The 24,714-nt window shown below is 39.4% G+C and overlaps 1 protein-coding gene across 1 annotated transcript in view; it reads left to right on the top strand.

Annotated features, from left to right (window-relative positions):
• The first annotated feature begins 4,648 nt into the window (after positions 1-4,648).
• The window catches only part of LOC137287471 (relaxin receptor 2-like), a 92,241-nt gene continuing 72,175 nt past the window's right edge, over positions 4,649-24,714 (top strand). The window contains exon 1 of the mRNA XM_067819782.1: positions 4,649-4,928. Within this exon, the coding sequence (XP_067675883.1) occupies positions 4,778-4,928 (151 nt within the window). The 5' untranslated portion in view covers positions 4,649-4,777. The remainder of the gene's footprint in view (positions 4,929-24,714) is intronic.

Below are 24,714 nucleotides of genomic sequence, written 5' to 3'. Positions count from 1 at the left end.
GTGCCAAGCGTGGTAGTTTTTTTACGGCTAACAGAGAGATCGTTTGTCGCGTGACACCTCACTGCCGCATAGCGTGCGTATAATGAAAGTTTCTGTCATTCTTTTTCCGCGCGAATGATAATGTTACCGATGAAGGAAAAACGAAAACAGCTATTAGTTACACCACCAATTTTCTGATTTTCAATTCGCCTTCAGTAAGAACGCACTGATTTAATAACAACAATTTTACCTTTTGACACAATAATGCCATTTACTAGCCTTTGATGTCATTTCCATATGCGTGAAGCAAGGCTATGTACTGAGGTCACTATCTGTCTTTTTGTCTCATCTGGAGTCAGTTGTATATGTAAATTCTATTTTCTGTTTTGTGACGGAGCGGTGTATAGGATGTGAAGGGGGTTACATGCAGGGGTTTTAACTAAATGCGTACTAAGTAAATTAGCCGAATGGGAAACTGACGTGATGTTTTAGTCCCCACAGGACTTGTTTTAGAATATTAATGAATATGCCGCCTGCTTTATTTAAGACTTCAGCATTGCAGGCAGGGTCAGGCAACAGGGAAAATAATACTGTTCAGAGACTGCGTGACACGTTACAAATTTCACACTGCAAATTGAAAAAATCACTAAAGGAGGTGTTATCAATCAGGTAATAATTTCAATAATTCCCACATTTTAAATTTAACGCATGAGGCAAGAGCGAAGAGATTTCTCATAATGGTGGCATGAATTTACCCCTTTATATTCAACGCTCCTTTCAACACTACTTTGTAAACATTCAATTTGGTATGAGGAATTAGTTTAGGAGTTTGGGAAGTATCGAACACAGGTATAACGCTGACAGAGTTGACGGGGCTAACACACCAAGGTGGAAATGTGCCATGAATGCCTTTATCGTGCCCTTAAGAGCGGCGTTACGCTCCCTATCTTACAATGATACAGAAACGTTCTCAAACTGCTTGTATGCAAGCATGTTCTGCACCCGGAGACATGGGTTATATTCCCACATGGCTGGAGACCTTCCGATGTCGGTGATCTTTAGCCTATTTTTATATTATATCATGTCCGAATTGTGGTGGTAGTTTTAACTTCATATGCTAGTTTTAAACTCGAATTGTGATGCTCTAGTTGTTTTACCGTACTTTGACGACGGGTTTCATTATATATATATATATATATATATATATATATATATATATATATATATATATATATATATATATATATATATATATATATATATATATATATTCTTTATGATCATGTTTGTTCTCGTCACGATATGCCTGAAATATTGCCTATGTGACGTTAAATAATAATTCACCCACTCACTCTTCCGCTGTGATGTTGTTAAAGTGTTGTTAAATGCGGCGAAAAACATCAGAGGAACAACATGAACTGAGAGCAAACTATCCTGAAATGACTTTCCTGAAAACCAGGAATCCCCGGATGTTTAAGTGAAGTCTTAAAATGTCTTTACAAAGTCTTACAAAGTCTTTAAATATATGATGTCATCACCATAGAACAGATGGAACACTGAAAGTCAGCGATACCTACAGGTACTCATGGCGTAAAAGGAATAGTCTGGTAGACAAGTATTCATTTCTTTTGAATATGGAAATGATTTATTTATCAGAAATATTCCAGCAATACCCCCATGTGGTCAGCCTAACCTGACCCTTCGTTTGGACGTGGCGAACAATCAAACCCCTTAACTAAATTACTGTCCCATTGAAATAAAATGTAGCTGACACTGCTAGAAGGATGAAACCACTAACTAGTTCTAAATGAAGACTTAACCTTATGGAAGCAATCAGACGTGGTAATGCTAAACGTTTGCTCTTCCCAAGACACATTTGCTCTTCCCAAGACAAATGCTACAATCTGAGACAGACATTCCAGGATTCGTTTGCCAGCCTCCGATGATCTAACGTCCAACCACTTAGTGTAAAACATTACCGAGATGTTTGGAGTCTGAAGTCTGAGGCAATATATTTACATCAAAGATCAGAAAGTAGTCCTGCAGTAACAGCCCATGTACTCGTCCTCAACATCAGATGCCAGGGGTGTGTTTCGTGGTGTACGCCTGCTCATCATGAGACATTGAGTCATCGTTGCAGTGCTGCAAGGTAAGCCCTCGTGCAATGTTTTTCGCAAGGTGACATACAAGAGCATGTACAATGTAGCCATTGTATGTACTGGGGTTCGTCTTGATGTAGCAATTTGGCTACACCTATCTCTCTCCCCCGAGGCAGTATATGGTTATGCCTGGAGTTCAACAAGGTATTTGGAGCGGTGTTTATTTTCAAAATACATGTAATGATCACAAATAAGAAATATCTGTCCACATCGTTATTTATTTATTGCTTAGGAACGTGTAGAAATCATCTGTTTATATATAAATTCATGTGTGTGGAGTGTTAATTATTTATATCTATATTCTTAAAAATGAAAATTGACAGGCTGGAGTTTACTTACTGAGTGCATATAACTGGTTTAAACATGACATCATTTCTCAATTATAGTAACTTGATCACATTAGAACCTTCCACGATTATCCAGAAAGTGTTAAAATCACAAAAGACTATCTGCCACTCGGTCAGAATAAAATGTGATTATCTGGTTGGACAAGCATGGGTGTCGATAACAGCATGGCGGCGGTGACCCAAGAAGAAAGGAAATGTCGATTGTTTTCTTGAGGAATGTTTTCACTCTTGCTGAAGTGCTCTGTGCAGCACTTGTAGTGTCAGACCTGGCAGATGACGCTGGAGCAAGCGTCGATCTACAGTATACGATAAGTGTTCAATGGGGACAAATCGGATGATCGAGAAGGCCCTGGTAACACCTAACCATTGTTTTGCTGGAGGAAGTCCTGTCAAACACGCGCAACGTGACGTCGAGCATTGTCAACCTCCGACGTTGACGAAGGGAACGACGTGACGTTGAAGTGGTCTTCTGGCACAACGTCTGGCTTTCCATAGCCAATTGCGCACTGTCTGATCAGAGATTCAGTCCAGGAATTTTGATTGTTGTGGATGACGCGGCCGTGGTGTTTGAACGAAGATGTCGCAACCGGATGTAGCGATCCCTAGCGGAGGTAGTACCTCTAGGTCTACGTGACCTGGCTATGTCATTAACACTACCAGTATTGTTGTATCGGTTCCACAGGACTGAGATCTTGTGTCTGGACCCGGTAAAGTACCATCCTGCCTCATGCTGCAATGCCAATCCGTGTAAACTGATGGCGTTGGGTCGTTGAGCTTCTGTCCGTCTTTTCATTCTCTTGTCGACTATTGTAGCTTAAAACAATGTATGTTGTGTACCATTGATGTGTTTTTTAAAGCCTACAGTTCATAAGCTACAGCTCAGGGTAATACACAATTTCATGATGCACGTGCCTTTCATGTAGGGTGTGCTTTAGCGATTCACTCGACACGTGTGTGAAACGTTACGTTTTTATTCAACGTATTTTTTCAAACGTTTGACGTCGGTAACCATTCTCCCACCTGTTGGGATTCAGCAGCAGTGGTTTGTGTCAAATAGTTTCCTGTGTCAATTTCTTATTTTGAAGAGTATATATGCTTGTCAGTGTATGTTTAAGACGTCGTCTATTGAGCACACATACACTCTCTTTCCCCGCCTCTCTCTCTCCCTCTCCCTCTCTCTCTCTCTCTCTCTCTCTCTCTCTCACACACACACACACCACATTTTGTCATTATTGCACTTCCCAACCTTTGACAATCCGTTCAAATAATCTACAGCGTACTACAACTGTCAATTACCTTAACGCTATCAGATCTATTTTTCTCATTAAATCAATTTGTCTTTCTACTCCGGATACATATCAGACAGTTATAAAAAAATGAAGTAAACAATAACACTTCCAGGGAATAAATGCCACAATGACTAAATAAATGAAATATAATGACATTGTTGGAGCATGTACATAAATAAATGAATAAAAGCAAATTTAATATATGTTTGTATTCCGCGTATTTCTGTCCTTATTGACAATCCCCGTGACCTTGATTACTTTCTTAAATTATCCCTGAAAGAAATAACACTGGATGTGATATCTCCTTCCAAACAGAAACAGCTATAATAAAAGCAAACCGATCGATATCACATTTCGCGGTCCTTTTACTTGACCTCCCTGGTAGTGGTCAATAAACCGTTATGCCAGGTTCTTTCAAGATACAGTTCCGAACACCTGACTGAGTCAGGATCGTACAAAGTCACTGGTGTTAGAGGTCTGTAAACCCATGTTGCGGCTGCAAGCTACATCTGCATCATCAGCGTCTACCTGAAGTCGTAACGTGTTCGTTGCCTTTGTTAACGGAATCTGTCGTATCAGATATCGTCCTCGCATGCTTAAGAGATCGGTCGGTCCAGTGATATTTTTAGCCAGCGGCTATGAAAGCGTTCCATTGTTCTTTCAGTCCCAAACCCTTCAAACTCGCTTATTTCAAAACTGAATTCCTAATTAGCTCGGTAACTAACTTTCCGACGCGTGGTGTAAATCTTTATGAGAGGGCGGACTCTCTGGAGAATTTTTTAAACAATTTTAGGAAATTGTATCGTGACTTATAAAGATTTGTTTCAATTGTATTATGGACAGCAATTTTTTCTGTTTCAGATAGAACGGTTCCTAAGTGAAAGTTCAGAGGCGTTCATTTAGCGAAGGTGACAAACAGCAGACCGTGGCATATATCAGCCGGGAAGAATCGCCAGGATGGGAGTCCGATTTACGTGTAGTTTGCTAGCGTCAGCTAGCGGCGATGGACGGCAGTAGGTTCCGGAACTGGGGGCCTAGGAGAAATTTAAATCTTGAGGAATCGGAATATAACGAAGTGATACAGATGAGGAGATATTACACGTGTTCTGTGTTTATTATGGTCACCACTGCTCTTCTCGTTGTTATTCTGTGCGGTAAGTGAATTTTGTTTACTTTGTGTTCACATGCTCTTGGGAGCGTTTTGTTCTACCTGTTGCTTCGTGTTGTTACGGGAGGGTTTGCTTCCGTGTTAATTGTTAGGGGCGTGCGTTTTGTTTAGTTTGAGATCTTCTGAACCCAGTCACAAATTTGTGTTCAGGTCGTAATGTTTTAATTGTATTTAGCTATCAGTATATTTCCGTGAGCTGTTATCCAGAAATTGATTACTTATACTTGGTTATGTGATCATAGCAAAAATCAGATTTTGTATTTTTAGTCTGAGATATTTTGATGAAGATGAATGTAGATTTGATTACATGTTTTTTATAATGTTCTCGACTTACACATGATAAAGCATGGGTTGGTTCGTTATTATGTGTGATGTCGATACCCATTCATTAATACTGATTATTAATATTAATTAAGAATGACTTTATTAATACAGAAATGATGTTTTGTTACACATCGATTCTGTCTCAGCTGAGTGGACAATACGATGGAAAATCGACATTCAAGTGCATAATTAAAACATAGGATAAGGATGGATCGGTGGCAGTCATAAGAATAGAATTTGTATTGTTATAAAAAGGAGTTTGTAATGAGAGACAGAAGGTAAGACAAAATGTGTGGTAAGGGGAAGCCGTTTTATGCGCTGTTGAACAGCGTGACAACGTGACATAGTTGAGATTTATAGGAACTCAAACCGTGACACCTGTCTTAAAGAACCACATATTCAATCCATCAACTTGCCGAGTGACCTTTCCCCTCCTGCCTAGAGCAAGTTATGTTTGGGTTCCATAAAAATGCATTCTTTAAGATGAAGTTGTATGAAGGAGGCATATATCATGAATGAAACTGTTTCACGTCATTATGTTGTATAAGTTCATTACGTCTGACGTCATTGTGACATCAATACCGAGCTTATTCACGTGCATTTCACACACTCTCACCAGACACACACATATATATGAAATGAAAAGATGAAAAAAGGTAATTACAGTTTCGTATTATTACCCACTAGTAGCGATGCACGATGTGAGAATGTTAGTTTGCGCCGCGTCCATGGAACATCTCCGTACATCAGGGCTCTCTACGTCTGTCTCATAGTCCCTGAACCATATTATTTTCACGACTGCCTAGCCCTCTCTGCAATGTTAAAGCCTTAAATGAAACAAGTGTAGATTTCCTCGGGTTATATCTGGTTTCCCTGGGCTAATTTTCAATCAAATTGGATGTACTTGTTAAAACTCACAATAACATATGTTCTGAGACTACGCTTTAGGTAAGGTCTTTGTGAATTTCTTGTTCAGGGCCTGCCAAACTCTTTGTTGATCGCGTAAGGCGAAGCACATCCAACCTTTGTTATTCGGTTAGGTTCTCTACTACGGGGCAAATATGTTAATGTAGTCATCGGAACCCGTTGTGGATAACGATACAATCCCAAGTGGTCAAGGAGACTGAGACGAGGATTTTGTTGTTTGTTGTTCATCGCTGCACAGGGCAATATTGTCGCTTTTGGCGGCGATCCGTAAGCATTTGTTTCTGAACATCGTCCGCATCGATCTTCGCAGCTGGGACACGACGACAACAACACCATGAAAATTAATTATATGTTTTAAAAGAAAACTTAATAAGGTATCTGAAACCGGTGATCGTGGGTTCAAATTATATTTCGCCTGATCATGTTTGTATATTTGCTCCAAATTTGCGCGCACGGGTTTCACTAAAGTGATAAACACATGAAACCTGCATCGAAAAACAATCTTTTGACATCAATTGAAGAACCGAATGTTCTATGCGGTGTAAAACCCCACTCGTTCTTGTTTTAGTAGATTAAAGGATAGAGTGTTTGGGGGGCTTTTCATGGTGATGAGTCATCAGATGTTTTGTTAGAGATATTCATACGCGGATGTGGTCTTTGAACCTGTTCAAGAGGATAGGCCTATCCCGCCTTCTTCCCCCCCTCCGAGTCCTCCCTGGCTTATACATACATCATTCTCCTCCCACAACACCCATCCAAAGCAAGCCAATAGGCCGACGCTTAGTATCTGAATATATCATTTTGATTATGACAAATAAAACCATTCAAAATGAAAAGGAGATCGAGGCAGACCAGAGATTCACAACCTAGACTTTTTCATTTAGAAACTTTGTGTTGCAGTGAGGGCTGGGCTGTAGGGAAAGTAATATGGTTCAGGGTTTCAGGACAGGCTAGTAAATAAGCGAAAATGCAAACATTTTCAAATTCAGATGATTCAATTTTTAATTGGATAACGGTTTATACTCTACATACTCTATCATTGTATCATTTGTGATCGTTTTGACTTGATATGATAATATTTGGTGTATTGACACGACAGGGGCCCTTTTGAAATAGGAAATGTACAATAATCAATATTCCCTGCAAGGAAAAGTCGTTTGTAGTATTCCGTCGTTGTGTTCCAATGCTAGTGTTCTTATTGCCGTCTACTGCAGACTGAAGTATTGGAAAGAGGAGCGAATATGTGGGACGTGAGGGGAGAGGAGGGCTGTGTGTCGGAAGGAACTGTAGGGGATTTGGGGGGCGTGAGCCGGGGAGTTTGGAGAAGCTGATCATGGGAATACTCCAGAGGGCATCGGGCAGAGGGGATAGTCCGGGGCATGCTTGACCGGGGAGGGAGGGGGAATTGATACCGCATCTGAAGATAACCGAATTGATGATAACGGGTTCAAATACGTGTCAGGCTTCTGCTGATGGAACACTCATACACACGTCAGAAGTCACACATTTTCGTCAGGTCGAAGTTCTGGGTTTGGGGCTTGTGCTGACGCAAGTGGTAATCGATTATGTCCATCCAGGGACCCACCCACGTTCAATCCATATCCTTATACATGTAGTATTGCCATTGCTCTAGACTGTGCAATATGCAATGGTCAGTGATACATGCATTGTATCTCCAAGGCTGTTACCTTACACGCCCCAAGTGGAGTCGGTTTCGACGGAAACCATGGCTATCTTCATTCTCAAAAAGACTGCGATGGTCATTGATAAATGCATTATATCTCCACCGCTGTTACCTTTTACACACCATGGAATCGGCTTCGACAGAAAAAATAGGTTATCTTCATTCTCAAAAACGTGTCTGTTCATGTTCGTATTATAGGAGATTAAAACCTCTCTATCCATGTTCCTCTAAATATTAAGGCTATACAAATAAGCTTAAGAATTACTGAAGTGCATTATGTATTAAAGATGATTATGAAAACGACAACGACGCCGAGAACGGTGACGACAACGACGACCATGATCATGATGATGATGATTATGGCGGAGATGCAATATTTCCACAAATGTTACATACTTTTATTTTACTTTGACGGCATGTAATCTATGCGTTAGATGTAGATATTTGAAGCTCATATTTAAGACTCATGCCTTGAAACTGGCCTCTTACCATCACAGCGATGCATCAACTGTCAATAACATTAGTAAAAACGTAACCAATTTCTGGTGTCCACCATCTTCATTTTACCAAAATACTTCTAGTACGGAGTAAGAAAATACTCACCCACTCATTCATTGTGTAACAAAACGTCTGAGTCAGAAGAAAAAGCGTGTAAATCAAATGTTTAAACGTCGTTCTTTCAAAACCGGTACGCTGACATCTTATCGACAGCGGTAATCTTGTATAGTCCATATACCATGAGCCCACGTCAGATAGCGCTGGCAGCACCACCCTCATATTTTAAACCGTGCGTGTCTGCTGTAAGTGACAGCAGAGATATCGATGTTCAGCTTGTTGAAAACAGAAGTCTCAAAAGTATTTTGAAGGTCAAGTTGCATTGTGAAATGTCAGGTTTCTGTTCTTCCCCTTCAAATTTTGTTACGTCCGACTGTGGTAGAAATATAATTAAGTCATGATGATTTATATGAGAGCTCCTTCCACCTACAGCACCTGAATATTGTAAACTATTGTGTTTGTTACACTAAACACATACGATATTCTATTAATTTGTCACCCCGGTTGCCTGTGTGGCACCAAAGGTGAGTGGTCATTAGACCGTCATATCCCACCAGCGCGTAACCTCATCTGATTTCTGACCTGGGCTTTGTGCAAATGACCACACACCACCATCATTTTTGTACAATACTTATTAAAAAAAATCAGGTATAATGTTTTCTCTGTTACATGATTCAGATATTCATTATTCACAATATCTAATCTTTCTGGGGTTTTTAAAAATATTGTTTTGTTTCTATATTGGCTTGCCTCTAGCCTAATCACTTACACAGGAGATCAATACAGTAGAATTACACAACCCTGATATGGCTGAAATATTGCCGATGTGACGTTAAATATTCACTCACTCACTCACTCACTCACTCACTCACTCACTCTGACAATTGTATGACAAATGCATTTGAACTTAACCTGCCAACATATACTATAAAACCCCTATCACAGAAACATGAAGAAATATGTACAAAAACCATAACGGAGAAACATGACACAGAGTCATGGACCTTTTGCTAAGTGGAGCTATGAACTCGAAACGTTGTTTCTAAAGTATTCTTATCTTATTTAGATTCAGTTAGATTCGTCATTATGTAAATCCATGGCACGTTGCCGTGATACTGAAGAAATTGGCTAACGTTCTCTAATTTTCTTGTGTTTACGTTAAATCCGTCCCTAATTACCCCTATTGATAGCCCCTTGGGGTTTAATGACCACTGAAACCGGAGACTCGGGGTCTGCGTGTGGTTGGAGGTAAAGAGCCAAATAAGCTCCAAGTTGCAGGATATCGAGTCTGTAGAATGAGCGAAACGACCTATTGGATGGATCCACTGTGAATAACGGTTGACCGGCCGTCAGGAGTGGACATTTTAATGTGTGTAGGTGTTTGATGCGATACTTATTTTTATCAGAATAAGGGATATTTTTTTAGCAGAATGAGGGATCGAGTCGTGGTCAGTTTTTTCTGTCAAAACACAAATCAACGAAACTTTACAACAAATATGCTCAAGCCTACAGACTTGGGAAACAATGTTAAGATCAAAGATCACGCGGTGTTCTTTCCGTTGATAGCAGCTTCTTAGTGCAGGTTGCCAGCCGGAGTGAGTAAATACTGTGGTTTTTCGCGGCTTTTATTAACATCCCAGCATTTAATACGGCGTCGGACAATAGAAATGGGCTTGAGCACTTTTACGCTTTAACCACTAGTCTTCTCTACCGCCCCTCAACATGGAGGGTGTAGTATCGTGATGTATATAGTCCACGAGGCTATCTTACAGTAGGTCACCCACATTATTTCCCGTACTGTGCAATGCCAAAGCCCTAAATGAAGCAAATCTACATTTCCAGAGGTTCTGAATCTCTGCCTTGGGCTGCTCTTCAATTTAAATGTGTTTATTTATTACTATCAAAATCATATATGTTCAGAGACTAAGCCTTGGTCTAGATGCAATCTCCTGTTTAAGAACATCTGGCATCTTGCATTAAGGTAATGCCAAAATCGTCAACCAAAACTGTATATGTTCGGAGTCTAATCGTTCGTTATAATCGTACATAGCATGTGCCGCTTTTATTTGTTGCTTATACCTTTCTCCTGTAATGCGTCAGTTGTGAAGGACCACAAATTAAAAGGAACAAGCAACTGATGACACATAAGGTTCAGTATAAATAGAAGTTAGATGGACATTTGCAACAGATTTCAAGGATGGATCTCATAGCAACTGCGGGTACAAAAACTAGTGTCTATTACATGCGAATTTCAAATGGGACAATTTATACAAACACCCCAAGCTGGCTCCGAAATTACACCTGTCAAGGATAATCCACAGAGCCATGCACTGTTCCATGCACCGAAATACATTGGAAGTTAAACTGTAATGTTCGATGCACCCGAATACATTGGAAGTTAAACTGCAATGTTCGATGCACCCGAATACATTGGAAGTTAAACTGAAATGTTCTATGGACCTGAAAACACTGGAAGTTAAACTGCAATGTTCGATGCACCTGAATAGACTGGAAGTTAAGAATAAAGTTTATAGTTCTAGAATCATCTTATCAAAATTATGCGAATTCATCATTTTAATATAATTCTTAAACATAAAATCTAACACATGAGCAGTGTTCAAGGTTATTCATACATAACGCTCCGATTTATGATGTGACTTGTTTAAGTTTGTCGTCAGTGTCATCTGGAAGTATGACATGTTCAGACAAATGTAATCCTTCTTCTGTATTGATGCCACGTTATCAGCCCAAGCAGATATTGAGGCATTCTTCACCTTTCATCCTTCATCCCAGAGTAATCGAGAGTCAAGATAAGACATATTCTATGCCCTGATGTCGAGACGAGACAGATGGAGAAGAAGGTTGATTAGTGATCTACAGATATTTGTATGTGCAGAAGTCGTCTAATTAGGTGGATAAGCTTTCCCGAATTACTCACACTGTAGCCACAAATACAATGAGTCTCAGTAGCTAGCTTATCTGTCCTTACAAGTTACTGCTAATTCCCTACTGACCTGATAAGATTCCTTATCCAGTATTTTAATCACTCAAATTCCAAGGGTTAGCCTATTCAACGAATCTGAAGGAATCGTTCTAAGAACATTTCTTGTTATTCCAAGACAATTTGTTCATCCAACCTTCCAAACTATGGACATGAAAATATCTAGGTAATTTTTAAAATTGTGATAATTGTTTCCCTTTTTTGAGACAGTGTTTGAAACAATGTTGACTGTCAGTCTGTCAGCATCATCCAACTATTTCTATCATTTTAATCATTTCGGTTCATCGTGACAAATGAGACAACACGTAAACTATCCCCAAACCACAAATACCTGTCCAAAGTTTAGACACACCCGACCAAATATCTACCGCAACGGACCTACGGATACGCTCTTACTTCAAAAACTATACCATTTGTCTGCTCCCACGAAGGAAGGATGCCCCCACCGAAACGCCAACAAGGCCCCCAAACAAGCAATCAGAAACAATAAAATCTTGATCAGCCACTCATATGACCATTCCATTTTCAACATATAACAGATCTGGAGGAAGCATATAAACATCGGAATATCCCCATAGGAATGATATCCCTATCTGAACTGCGAGCCATGGGAACAGTTTCCTTATGCCCCCAAAGTATCCAATCAGAGAAACCAGACAAAAGGCCATCTTCTTCTCATGTTCATCCCTCAACAGATTGCTGATCTAGCGATACGTAAATAGGCTTTCAATCATTCGAGGCATTAAATAATGCATTTGCTTATATTGATAGTTTTCTTTTGAAAGCTTCAGGCTTTGGAACTGTTTCCACAGAGCAACTGACATCTTCCTGTTCTCGTTCTTCATTCCTCAGTAATGGCTGTTACAGCGATAAGAAAATTGTCGTTAATTATTTTACAAATCGTATCAGTTTTGTCTGCCGTTCGTGGTATTCAATAATGCATTTATTCATTCTGGTATGTTTTATCCACTAAGTCAATAACTATTGCATCTGCCGTCCCGCATTATGCAATAACCATTCGTGTCATTCATACAGGCCTAAATATTAGATCTACGAGTATAATGTTCAGTCAGTTCAGTAAGAATACACACAAGAAGTGACTTCTACTGGATACCTTTAAATAGCTCGAAGATCCGGATCTTCAGCAGATCTGGTCAAGGATCAGCAGATCGTGTGCTTGTCGTAAGAGGCGACTAAAAGGATTCGGGGCGTCAGGCTCGCTGACTTGGATGACACATGTCATTGTTTATCATTGTATTGTCTGGTCCAGACTCGATTATACCAGACCGCCGCCATATATAGTTGGAAGATTGCTGAGTGCGGCGTAAAACAAAATCCAGACCAGTACAACCCAAACAATATGAGGTAAAAAGGCAATTGTAACAAAGCTATAACACTAGAGTTCCCTCAACGTCATCCACAGATAACTTAACAGAGTGCTGCCAAGTAAGGGTTAGGTATGACATATAAATCGATAACACTCATTTAACTGTATCAAACCTTATTATCTATGAGAATTTTATCTGTTATAAATAAAACTCCGATTCTGCGACTGACAGCCATCAGTGATACAACAAATCGTTCACCACTGTATTGTAAAATCTTCTTCGCGTTTAAGAAAATTAAAGGAACGTGCTTTCTAAGTTAACATATGTTGTTTGTTTTATGTTTATTTTTCATGTGATATTGATTCAACGGGTGGTCTTGCCAGACAATCTAGTGGTTGACTTCATGAGCATCGACCTCCGGATCTCGATACAATGACATGCGTCAGCTATGACAGTTAGCATGACCACCCTATTCCTGTAATCGCTCGTGTTGTTGGAGATAAATTTTACTTTTCGGATCTTGATCTCAAGATTTTACACTAAACGATATCGAGACATGTTTAACTGTGTGATATGTCGACTTAACATTTCAGAAGGTTTTGTAACATTATTTTGTGCATTTTGAAACAAGTTGAACGGGAGGGCTCTTGAGATCGTCTTAATCGATTTTACCTGCTGAAGAGCTCCTACGTCTAAGCATGCTGTATCAGTTAAAGATATGTCTAGCGAAGATACGAGCCATGCTTCGTTTGCAGCAGGTTCTAATTGACGAAGAAGGTTTTTTTTGTAAATTGACCTAGTCATTGTGGTCGATCTAGCCTGATAGCTAAATCTAGTCATGATGAGATACGAGTTTAGCGTATGTCAGCCATGCTGTTACTACAGGCGTTGTTTATGTGTAGGATTGGCCAATAGTTTCAGCAGTGTGTCTGGAACCACATTACCTGGGTACGTTATCTGCTGTGACTATAATATCATGTAGCACTCTTCCAGTGATATTTATTAAAGAGATGCTATCGCCTTATTGTTGAATGTTTCATCTCTCACGTCGTATACCATGTTCCGGTCCCAGTAATGAAATAATGCTGTGAAGCTGTATATGCACCGTGGCCATCGCCTTGCTTTTCCTTGATATACGTCATTTCAAGAAGAGTTTCCTTAACAGCATTTCTCACTTTTTGTCTCGTTAAACAATACAACCGAGGAACTTGCGGTGTTTATTTGGAAACCCGATTTGGTTATATGTCGAAGTATAAGGAGGACCCAGATGATGGGTCAGCAGAGTACCTGACGTAGTACATCTCCATCCGTCACATCGTCCAAGGTCGTGCTCTACTCATAACATGATGAAGTCATCAGCTTCGAAGATGCTGAAACGATACTGAAATATTGCCAAAGCAGTGTCGTGACTAAACTCGGCTAACGGACAGTCTCAGGACATTTGATTGAAGCCACTTCATCAATCAAGCACAACTGATTTAAGCCGCTTCAGGCACACGCTCTCAATCAGCTCTTAGCTACATGCAGTACGGAACCCAGGAGTAGCCTAGGTTAAATTCATATTCCGTAGGAAACACTGGAATCCCCTATACCGAACAAAGGCAGAATGCTTGTTTCTGATCATCTAGACCTCAGAGCAAGCAGATTCTTGACATTTGATTCCCAGTGTTTGATGAATGATTCAAAGGTTAAGCACATTATGAACCTGGACTGCTCTGAATGTTTTTTGCATAGACTCAGTGTAAACCTTTTATGCATTACTAAAATGATTCAGTGAAGGAGTTTTTCATGTACATTCTATCTCTCCAGACGCGTTTATGTTTATCCATTTGCCAAATCCATACTGTACATATACGAAAGTTACCTTAATGTAAAAATCGATAGTTTGTGGTTTGTAACCTTATTACATACATGTATTTTCAGTACGGGGACATAAAACGTTCACCTAAAGGAAACCATACTAATTTCATCAGATTGATATAAAACAGTTTAGCACAAGGATAAATGTGTTACGTATTTCCATTAATTTCTAACGTACAGAGACATTCTTAGAATAACGTCTTACAGTTCCGTGTTGGAAATTGTTGCCCTACTAACATTTACTTTGCCGTTAGCAATAAACGCTGAGTCGTAAAATGGTAATTAATTCAGGTTCTGGTGGACATATAACCGTGTATGTGTGACGAATTGATGTGGTGTCTTTGGTTCTCGGATATACTGCATCGTCTCAGGAAGTATGTGGTTATATCCGGCCCATAGGCCACTTGAAGAGTCAGCATAAATCTTTACCAGCACATATCAGTAATCTGTTTGTCTATCTATCTATCTATCTATCTATCTATCTATCTATCTATCTATCTATCTATCTATCTATCTATCTATCTATCTATCTGCTTGCCTGCCTGCCTGTCGTTCCGTCCGTCCGTCCGTCCGCTTGTCTACCCGTCTGTATACCTTTCTATCTATCTATCTAGCTATCTGTCTGTGTTGTGTTGTGTTGTGTTGTGTGTGTGTGGGGGGGGTGGGATGGGGTGGGGTGGGGGATTTCTAGATCTATGTGTGTTTGTGAGTGGTTATCAGAAGTGTATTTGAGTGAAATGTTTCAAGAGTATTTTTATTTAATAAAACTAGATGGAGTAACACAGATAATCTAATAATATATACGCAACATAAAACCTGTACACAGGTCAGGTAGCTCTGACAGTGACACCATAATGTATCAAAGCTGAGAGATAGCCGTCTCTTGTGTGTGAAAACACCACTGACAACACATATCAAGAATTCTATTTTAATTTGCAGTTACGTCGTTATAAGACAGGTTTTGCCACAGTATTTTGTATCTTTTACACTTTTATGATGTTGGTTTGTGGTACAAGGATATACTGCATCGTCTCAGGAAGTATATGGTTATAACCTGGATATAGGCCACTTGGACAGTCAACATAGATCTTTACCAACACATATCTGTAATCTATCTATCTATCTATCTATCTATCTATCTATCTATCTATCTATCTATCTATCTATCTATCTATCTATCTATCTATCTGCCTATTCGTCTGTCTGTCTGTCCTTCCGTCTGGTTGCCTGCCCGCCCTACCGCCTGTCTGTCTGTCTGTATATTATCAATCTGTCGACTATCTGTATATCTACCTGTGTGTGTGTGTGTGTATGTGTGTGTGTAGGTTTTTAGATCTATGCTTGTTCCTGAGTGTTCCGTAAATTTATTTGAATGAAATGTTTCAAGAGTGTTTTATTTAATAAAACTAGATGCTGACATGTTATCTGTGGAGTTACATATATAACCTAATAAAGTATACACAACATAAAACCTGCACACAGGTCAGATATCTCTGACAGTGACGCCATAAAGCATCAAAGCTGAGTGTCTGTGTCTGCTACACCTCAGAGATAGTCATCTCTTGTGTACTGAAAACAGCGCAGAAAACAGATAAGACAACACATAACAGAATTCTATTTTAATTCATAGTTACATCGTTATAAGACAGGTCTTTGCCACAGTATTTTGTATCCTTTCCACTTTTATGGTGTCGGTTTGTGATACGAAAATGAATCCTTCAAAGCTAGTGATGATTTAAGTGACAAATCCCGCGCCGGCTGTTTGACATTGCAATGTAACTTACCTCATAATATGTCTCTTAATACACCTGTTAATGATTTCTACACCTATGTAATGGACATGCTTTCGGATTTGGAGTGCCAGCTCCAGAGTAAAAAGTTGCGGATTGGCAGATTCTTACTTAACATCGTCGTCATTACTGCTTGTCGAAAGGTCGTAATGGAATTATGATATTTCGAAGCATTGATAAAGTCTTCAGTGTGGACATTTTATATATGACAAAGACTGAACTTACATTATAGGATAGACGTATACATACGTTCATAGGTCAAACACGTATTTCATGCAACATGTGAATACGTTTTATCTTATTAAGAAACACATACCTATTTGGAAAATACTCCTATGTGACCTAATCATACATACATTTAGGACATCTCATATTGGACCTGCATGTGGCCTTAATGGATATGTCACACATACTAACTTCTCTAACAATCAGAGTAGCGTTGGGTGTACTGTTTATGTTTCATCTGTTCACGATATTTTAGCTATATCTGAATAGCCAAGAAGTGGAATAAATGTGATAAGAGAAGTGGCCAAGTGTTACTAATTGGGGATAGCAACATGTTCTTTGGCAGCCGTGGCTCTTTTCAATCATTGAATGGCTGCAGGTGGTGAAGGGTTGGGGGCAACAGCATGTCCAAACCAACTATATCATTTGTCATTTCCCTTTCTGTAACCATGGCGGCCTCAGCGAAGTGAGATGTTCTAGAAAAGACTTTATCCACTGATGTCATTTCTTTGGTTAGAACGACTGCCAGCCTCTAGTATATCATCACATTACAATCAGTCTGCGAAACATGTCTCTATGTCCATCCTGTATTTAATGGCATTCGATGATAAGTACCTTTCCCCAGTCATTAAAACGTTTGTGCAAAGGAGCTGAGAACTGAACTGTGGGTTGACAGTCAAGGAAATATGTCAGTTGTTGTATCTTTTCTATGTCACCGATGACATTGATGACGTCAGAAACCTTCACATGTTTTAATGCGGTAAATTTCTGTTTTAAAGATTATATTCGATTGAGCGTAAGGTTTCTCCTGCATGCAAAGGTTCAAGCACTGAAGTGTGGGTGGAGTGTACAGGATATATTTACGTTGCTCTCCTATGACCGACTTTTTCCAATGCCATTGATGACGTTTGCATTTAAAAGGTTCTGTTTAACTCGAGTTTGTGTCACTTTGCAATAGTTCTACATGACTTGCTGAATGGTTTTGAAAAACACGTTATCCAGCTTTAATGAATGTTTTTAGGTGTTAGTGAAGAAACATTAGTTTTTAAAGAATAGTTACCTTCGTGTTGAGCGTAGATTCAGTTCATGCCACGAGTTCGGGGCAAAGTCCAGGAGACAATTCTAGAGTCCCAGGATCAATGACCACTGAAACAAGAGACTCTACGTCTGCGTGTGCTTCTGTCTTTGTAAAGTCGGAGTCAGGTTTCACGGTATTTGACACTGGAGAGGCGGAATGAGTTGAATGACCTCGTGGATAGTTCCATTACCTATAAAAGTCATCTAGCGATCATCTGTAGGCGTTCTGATGTGCGTAGGTTCTACAGCGAATTTAGAATGACGTTTGGAGTCGAATGTGATTATTTCGTCTCCACCGTCGTCTCTTTTTTAAAAATATACATAAGAGCTCTTTTGACAGTGATCTCATATGATCATTAGTCTGCTATAGGGTGGTAGCATCCTTTGGCTAGTCGAGTATGGACGATCACAATGACAACTTCAGAAAGTATTGTGTATTGAATGAATTGGTTTTCAGCAACGCTGACCTGGTTGACACATACCAGTGTATCCCAATTGCACAGAGCGCTGTTCATGATGTTGCTCTCCGGACAGAGGAGATATTCCTAAACATACTTGAACCCTGTAAAGACACTACAGGTATTATTAGGAATTTATAGTATTTAAATTTAAATACATAAACAAATCTGTGGTGCACGGAAAACAATACGGATTTTATCGTTTTGAATTCTACATACGGATATTCCAATCGCACAAAATGCTACGTGAACAAACCCAAACCTAATATCATTAGTATCTACACCTGTATTGTCCTGGGTTCCACATTATCCTTGTCAAACTTATGCATAAAAACATGTCTGGCTATTTCTAAAACTGTTCTATTTCAGTTTATCTCCAGACTATAGTCTAACGATATTAATGTATTTCGGTCTAAACTATGATTGAGGATTTGAAGATATCAAACGTCCAGACAAATGTTATCCTGGTGTTGGCTGCATGCCACCTTATATAATCAGGCCATTCCGCACTATGTTTTCCTTCTTCTAGGTTAATCTTTCTAGTTTCAATGCAAGATAAGTACACACTGAAAGCACAAGCCGAGACAAACGGCGTAGGAGGTCGAGAACTGATGTACATGTATTTGTGTTGCCCTCGAGTCATGAGGATCAGGTGGGCTTGCTTTCCTGAGTATCCGTATGTTTGCTGGAACGATAAACAGAGTCTGAGCAGAGAAACCCACCAACCCAAAGAATGTAATCTTTACTCTAAAATCTTGATAAAGGATTCCTTCTTTAGGATGGTCAGCATACGCCAAGTTCTGCAACAGCATATGTCCAGGAACTGTCATAACAGCTTCTCATTTCCTTTCGACAATCATGTAGAATCCCCCATTGCAAGCCATAGCCATGGGAACAGTTCCATGGTTCAAACGTGGTCAGCGATAGAAGCTGGGTATCAAAACAGCTTCCCAATCTTATTCGTCATCCCTCAATAAAGTGTTGATATGGCGAAAAATGGATGGCCATACATTTTTTAAACATATTCATTTCATTCTGTCATTCGAATTCAAGTAATTGACTGATCGTATTCATTTGGTATGGTTTATGCATCAGTGCAGGATTTGCATCTCCTATCGTATATCATACAGTTACGAGTTACATCGTCGGTACAGTTATAGCGATCAGATTAACTATGTCCAGTCATATCAGTAGGAATCTATCCACCAACTGACTCCTATAATAGCCTCTTGCGAGATATAAAGTACCTGGCCCTCCAGAGAGCAACGTTATCAGGGAGTCCTCGCTGTTCTCCATATTGCTTTTATCGGCAGATGGTTATGAGAAGTGTAGACTAACAGCTAGTCTCTGAAATGAACCTATTTTACTGAAAAAAGTCCATAGTAAAAAACATAATAATTATTATAACATAATGAATTAGCGCCCTGAGACATTCTTCATTTTCAGAAGCTAAGGAAGTCTAGACCTGGAACATTTCTAGACTTGCGTTGGCTTTCTTGGATATATTTGCTTCAGGATCTGTACGACAGACTATGAAAGATGCTGTCGCATGACTTCCCTCTTCTCGAGGGTTGAGATCACCTTTAAAACCCAAATAATCAATGACACTTGTTTTCTTATCCCGGAAACCACTTCAGCCATGAGCTATCTCATTCTTTCTGAAAGAAATAATTACAGAAGTTCTTAGAGAGGCAACAATCGATGACAATGCGGATATGCCACCTTTGTACCGTAAAATGTAATTGCTGATTTGAAAGATAAATTTGTTTACAAAAACGTAGAAACGTCTGTGTCTACGTTATGATATTCATAATCAATGCAATGTGTACTTATAGGTTTATACAATATGGAGGCATATTTCCCGGTTTATACCCCTGATACCTTAGGCTATGTTATGTAAGATGAGCGAACCAAATACGTATGTAAAGCTACAAAATAGATTGTCTCAACGTGTGGGCGATTTTAGATGTTTAATCATTTTCTTTTCGATGTCTTTTCCAATCACGTAAAATTGAAATTACATCTTTCGAAGCCTGTATTCTTGCCTCGTTTTTTCTAATTGAGGAGGTTAAAATAGTTATTTTATCTCTCACCTTATTGCCTTGGTGCCGACACAGACGGGAATGTTTTGAAGCGACTTAATGTTATCATTTCAATCGTGTGCTTTCATCATGACCTCTCTATCACCCTTGTCACCCATTGTCTTCACACTGTTTATAACTTCACTCACACATACAGAACTCATATGTATTGCCAAAGTATTGAACAGTGTGACTGCGATACGATGCAAATCCGGATATAAAGGTGGGGATACGATACGTATCACGACACTAAAACCTTTAATTCTGAACCAACAATAAAACACCTACAAATATGCTGAAAATGTATTAAATATCGATCTTTATGAGTCAAAGCAGTGTGTACATATTTGTAATTTCAACTATATCTAGACATGTTTTACTTTTTGAAATATAGACATGGCATTTCATAGGGTTTTGTTTCATAATGTTGTAACTCTAGAAACGAGGTTATCTGAACCTGAGGGTTTTAAGATAGCCTTGATCAATTTTACCTGCTGAATAGTCCCCTAGTCCCAGCTCGCTGTCCCAGTTAAAGATGTGTCTAACGAAGATATGTTTCACGCTTCGTTTGCAGCAAAATCGAAATGACGAGGTGGTGTTTTTAACTAACCTAGTCACGTTAACCTTATGATGTGAGTGCCGCGTATGTCAGCCATGCTGTTGCCCTTAGGCTTTGATCATGTGGTGGATCAGCCATTAGTTTCTGCTGAAGCTATGGGAACACCTGCTATGACTACAGCATCATGTAGCAGTCTACCTGCGATATTTATGGAAGAGATCGGGCCATCTAGTCGTTCATGTTTTATCTCTCATGCCGTATATGATGTTCCGGTCCCAATAATGAACTACTGTTGTGAAATCATATATTGTCTAGCGCCTTGCTTTTTCTTAATAGCGATAAAAGATCGAAAAGCAAGGGCGCAGAAACACACCAGCATCATACGTGTTTGATCATACGACCGACTAGTGCATGTTGAAAACGGACGTCTCAAACACACTGTGCCAACGTATCCTTTGAAAGAAGCTGCAGACACTATCCAAGCCTCACAACTTCATCAACATGTCGCTGGGCCGACCGTCAAACGCTCACGACAGAAGCAGGGCCATTGCATGGTTACAGGATGGTGAATCACATGAAATTTTGCTCGCCGTCTTCAGGCGCCCCCCTCTGTCACTCACAGACTGAGGAACAGTTTCCAGGCGACTAGTAGAGTACACGACAGACCTCGCTCTTTAACACTCAGAAAAACACCAAGGGCAACATGTTGTGCTCTTGGGAACCTATTCACAACTGCAGTTCCCGGTTACCACAAGCTGCATAGGAAGTCTGTCTTCCACATGTACTAGTCTGTTGTGTTAGGGAATATGAATCAAACATGGTGCTGTTGTGTTTCAACACCTACATTTTTTGGCAATGTTTCATTTCACTCCACTCCACTTCGAAGATGCTGAAATGCTGCTGAAATATTGACAAAGCAGTTATTTGACAAAACTTGGTTAACTGACAGTCTCGGGACATTTTATTCAAGCCGCTTCATCAAGCAGAACTGATTTAAGCCGCTTCAAGCACACTTTCTCAATCAGCTGTTAGCTACTTCTAACAATGAGGGACTGATGTGCTGCTCAATGCGTTCGCTCGTCTACTGTCACATTCCGTAGGACATATTTGAATCTCCTAACCCGCATAAATGCAGAATCGTTTCGGATCATCTGGGCCCCAAGGCTTGAGATCTGAGTCCCAGTGTTTGATGAATGACTCAAAGGTTAAAATACTATGAACCTGGACTCATCTAAAAGTTGCATAGACTAAGTCTAAAACTTTAATCCGTTACTAAAATGATTCAATAAAGAAGTGTTCTTGTACATTCTATTTCAACAGACGCGTATATTTTTTCCATTTGCCAAATCCATACTGTACATACTAACTAAAAGTGCTTTATGGTTCAGCTTCTTTAGTATACAAGGTCACAACGTTTCGAGACAGATTCTAGTCTCTTCTTCACCCCACCTGAAGAAGAGACTAGAATCTGTCCCGCAACAGGTTGTGACCTTGTATAATAAAGAAGTTGAACCATAAAGCACTTTAAGTTTGATTCCTCCAACTACTAAATGCCTTTGAAACAACTCATACTGCACATATACGAAAGTTACCTTAATGTGAAAATCGATAGTTTGTGGTTTGTAACCTTATTACATGCATGTATTTTCAGCAGAGAAGGATAAAAAGTTCACCTGAAAGAAAACCATACCAATTTCATGAGATTAATGTGAAACAGTTGAGCACAAAGATGCGATAAGTATGTCCATTAATTTCTAACGTACAGACTTATTCTACGAATAGCGTCTTTGAGTTCTGTGTTGGAAAATGTACCACATTTGGACTGTCAAATAGATCTTCACCAACACATATCAGTAGTCTGGCTGTCTATCTATCTATCTCGCTATCTATCTATCTTTCTATCTATCTGACTGTCTGTCTATCGATCTGTATGTTTGGCTGTCTGTATGCCTGTCTGCCTGATTGTCTATCTCTCTGTCTGTCTGTCTGGCAATCTGTCTATCCATCCGTCTGCCTGCCTGTGTGTCGATGTATACCTCCATCTGTGTGTGTTGTGTGTGTGTGTAGGGGTGGGAGCCGGGTCTGTGTGTGTGTGTGTGTGTGTGTGTGTGTGTGTGTGTGTGTGTGTGTTAGGACTATGTGTGCCCTTTTGTTTGGGTATCATAACTGTGTTTGTATTAAATGTTTTAAAAGTGTTTTATTTAATAAAACTGCTGACATGTTATCTGTGGAGTAACACAGATAACCTAATAAAGTATACACAACTTAAAATCTGTACACAGGTCAGATAGCTCTAACAGTGACGCCATAATGTATCAAAGCTGAGCGTCAATGGCTACGATATCTGAGAGATCTCTTGTGTGTGAAAACAGCGCTGAAAACAGATAAGAGAACACATATCAAAATTCTATTTTAATTTGCAGTTAAATAGTTGTAAGTTAGGTTCTGCTGTAGAAGGACCGTATTTTGTATCTTCTACTTTTATGATGATGGTTTGTGGTACGAAGATGAATTCTCAAAAGATGGTGATGATATAAGTGACAAACCCGCTCCGACTGTATGACACAGTGTACATTGCAATTTATTTTACCTCATAATGTTGTCTCTATATACACTGTTAATGATTTCTACTCCTGTTTAATGGACATGTTTTCGGGTTTGGAGTGTCAACTCAAAAGTAAATAGGTTGTTTCCTTGTTAACATCGTCGTCATTACAGCTAGTCGAAAGGTCATAATGGAATTATGATATTTCGACGTACTAATAATGTCTTCAGTGTGCACATTTTATACGTGACAAAGACTGAATTTACATTATAGAACAGGCGTATACATACGTTCATAGGTCAAACACGTATTTCCAGCAACATATGAATACGTTTTATCTTATTAAGAAATATATAGCTGTTTGGAAAATTCTCCTATGTGACCAAATCGCATTACATTTAGGACATAACATACTGGACCTGCATGTGGCCTTAATGGATATGTCACACATACTAACTTCTCTAACAATCAGAGTAGCGTTGGGTGTACTGTTTATGTTTCATCTGTTCACGATATTTTAGCTATATCTGAATAGCCAATAAGTGGTATAAATGTGATAAGAGAAGTGGCCAAGTGTTACTAATTGGGGATAGCAGCATGTTCTTTGGCAGCCGTGGCTCTTTTCAATCATTGAATGGCGGCAGGTGGTGATGGGTTAGACAGCATGTCCAAACCAACTGTATCATTTGTCATTTTCCTTTCCTGTAACCTTGGCGGCCTCAGCAAAGTGAATATGCAAAAGGGAAAAGACTCAATCCACAGACGTTGTCATTTCCTTGGTTAGATCGACTACCAACCTCTATTAATTTATCACATCACGTCCAGTTTACGAAAAAAATTTTCTGTGCCCATCCTGTATTTAATGGCATTCTATGAATAGTAATTTCCCCCTACCATTAAAATGTTGCAAAGGATTTGAGAACTGAAGTGTGGGTGGACAGTCAAGGAAATATGTTAGTTGTGTCTTTTCTATGTCACCAATGCCATCGATGACGTCAGAAGCCTTCAAATGTTTTAATGCAGTAAGTTTCTGTTGTAAAGATTATATTCGATTGATAGTAATGTGTCTCTTTCGTCCAACAGTTCAAGCACTGAAGTGTGGGTGGACTGTTACGTTCCTCTCCTTTGACCGACTTTTTTCCATGTCGCCAATGCCATTAATGAAGTTTGCATTTAAAAGTCAAAAGTCTTCCAAAGGTTTTATGTATTAAGTTTCTGTTTAGCTGGAGTTTGAGTCAATATGCAAAAGGGACAAGCTTTTGCAATTTTGGGTTGCTCATGACTTGCTGAATGGTTTTGAAAAACACGTTATCCAGCTTTAATGAATGTTTTAAGGTATTAGTGAAGAAACGTTGTTT

This window comes from Haliotis asinina, chromosome 6 (assembly GCF_037392515.1).
Source record: "Haliotis asinina isolate JCU_RB_2024 chromosome 6, JCU_Hal_asi_v2, whole genome shotgun sequence".
Classification (NCBI taxonomy): domain Eukaryota; kingdom Metazoa; phylum Mollusca; class Gastropoda; order Lepetellida; family Haliotidae; genus Haliotis; species Haliotis asinina.
This window is presented reverse-complemented; position numbering and strand designations above follow the sequence as displayed.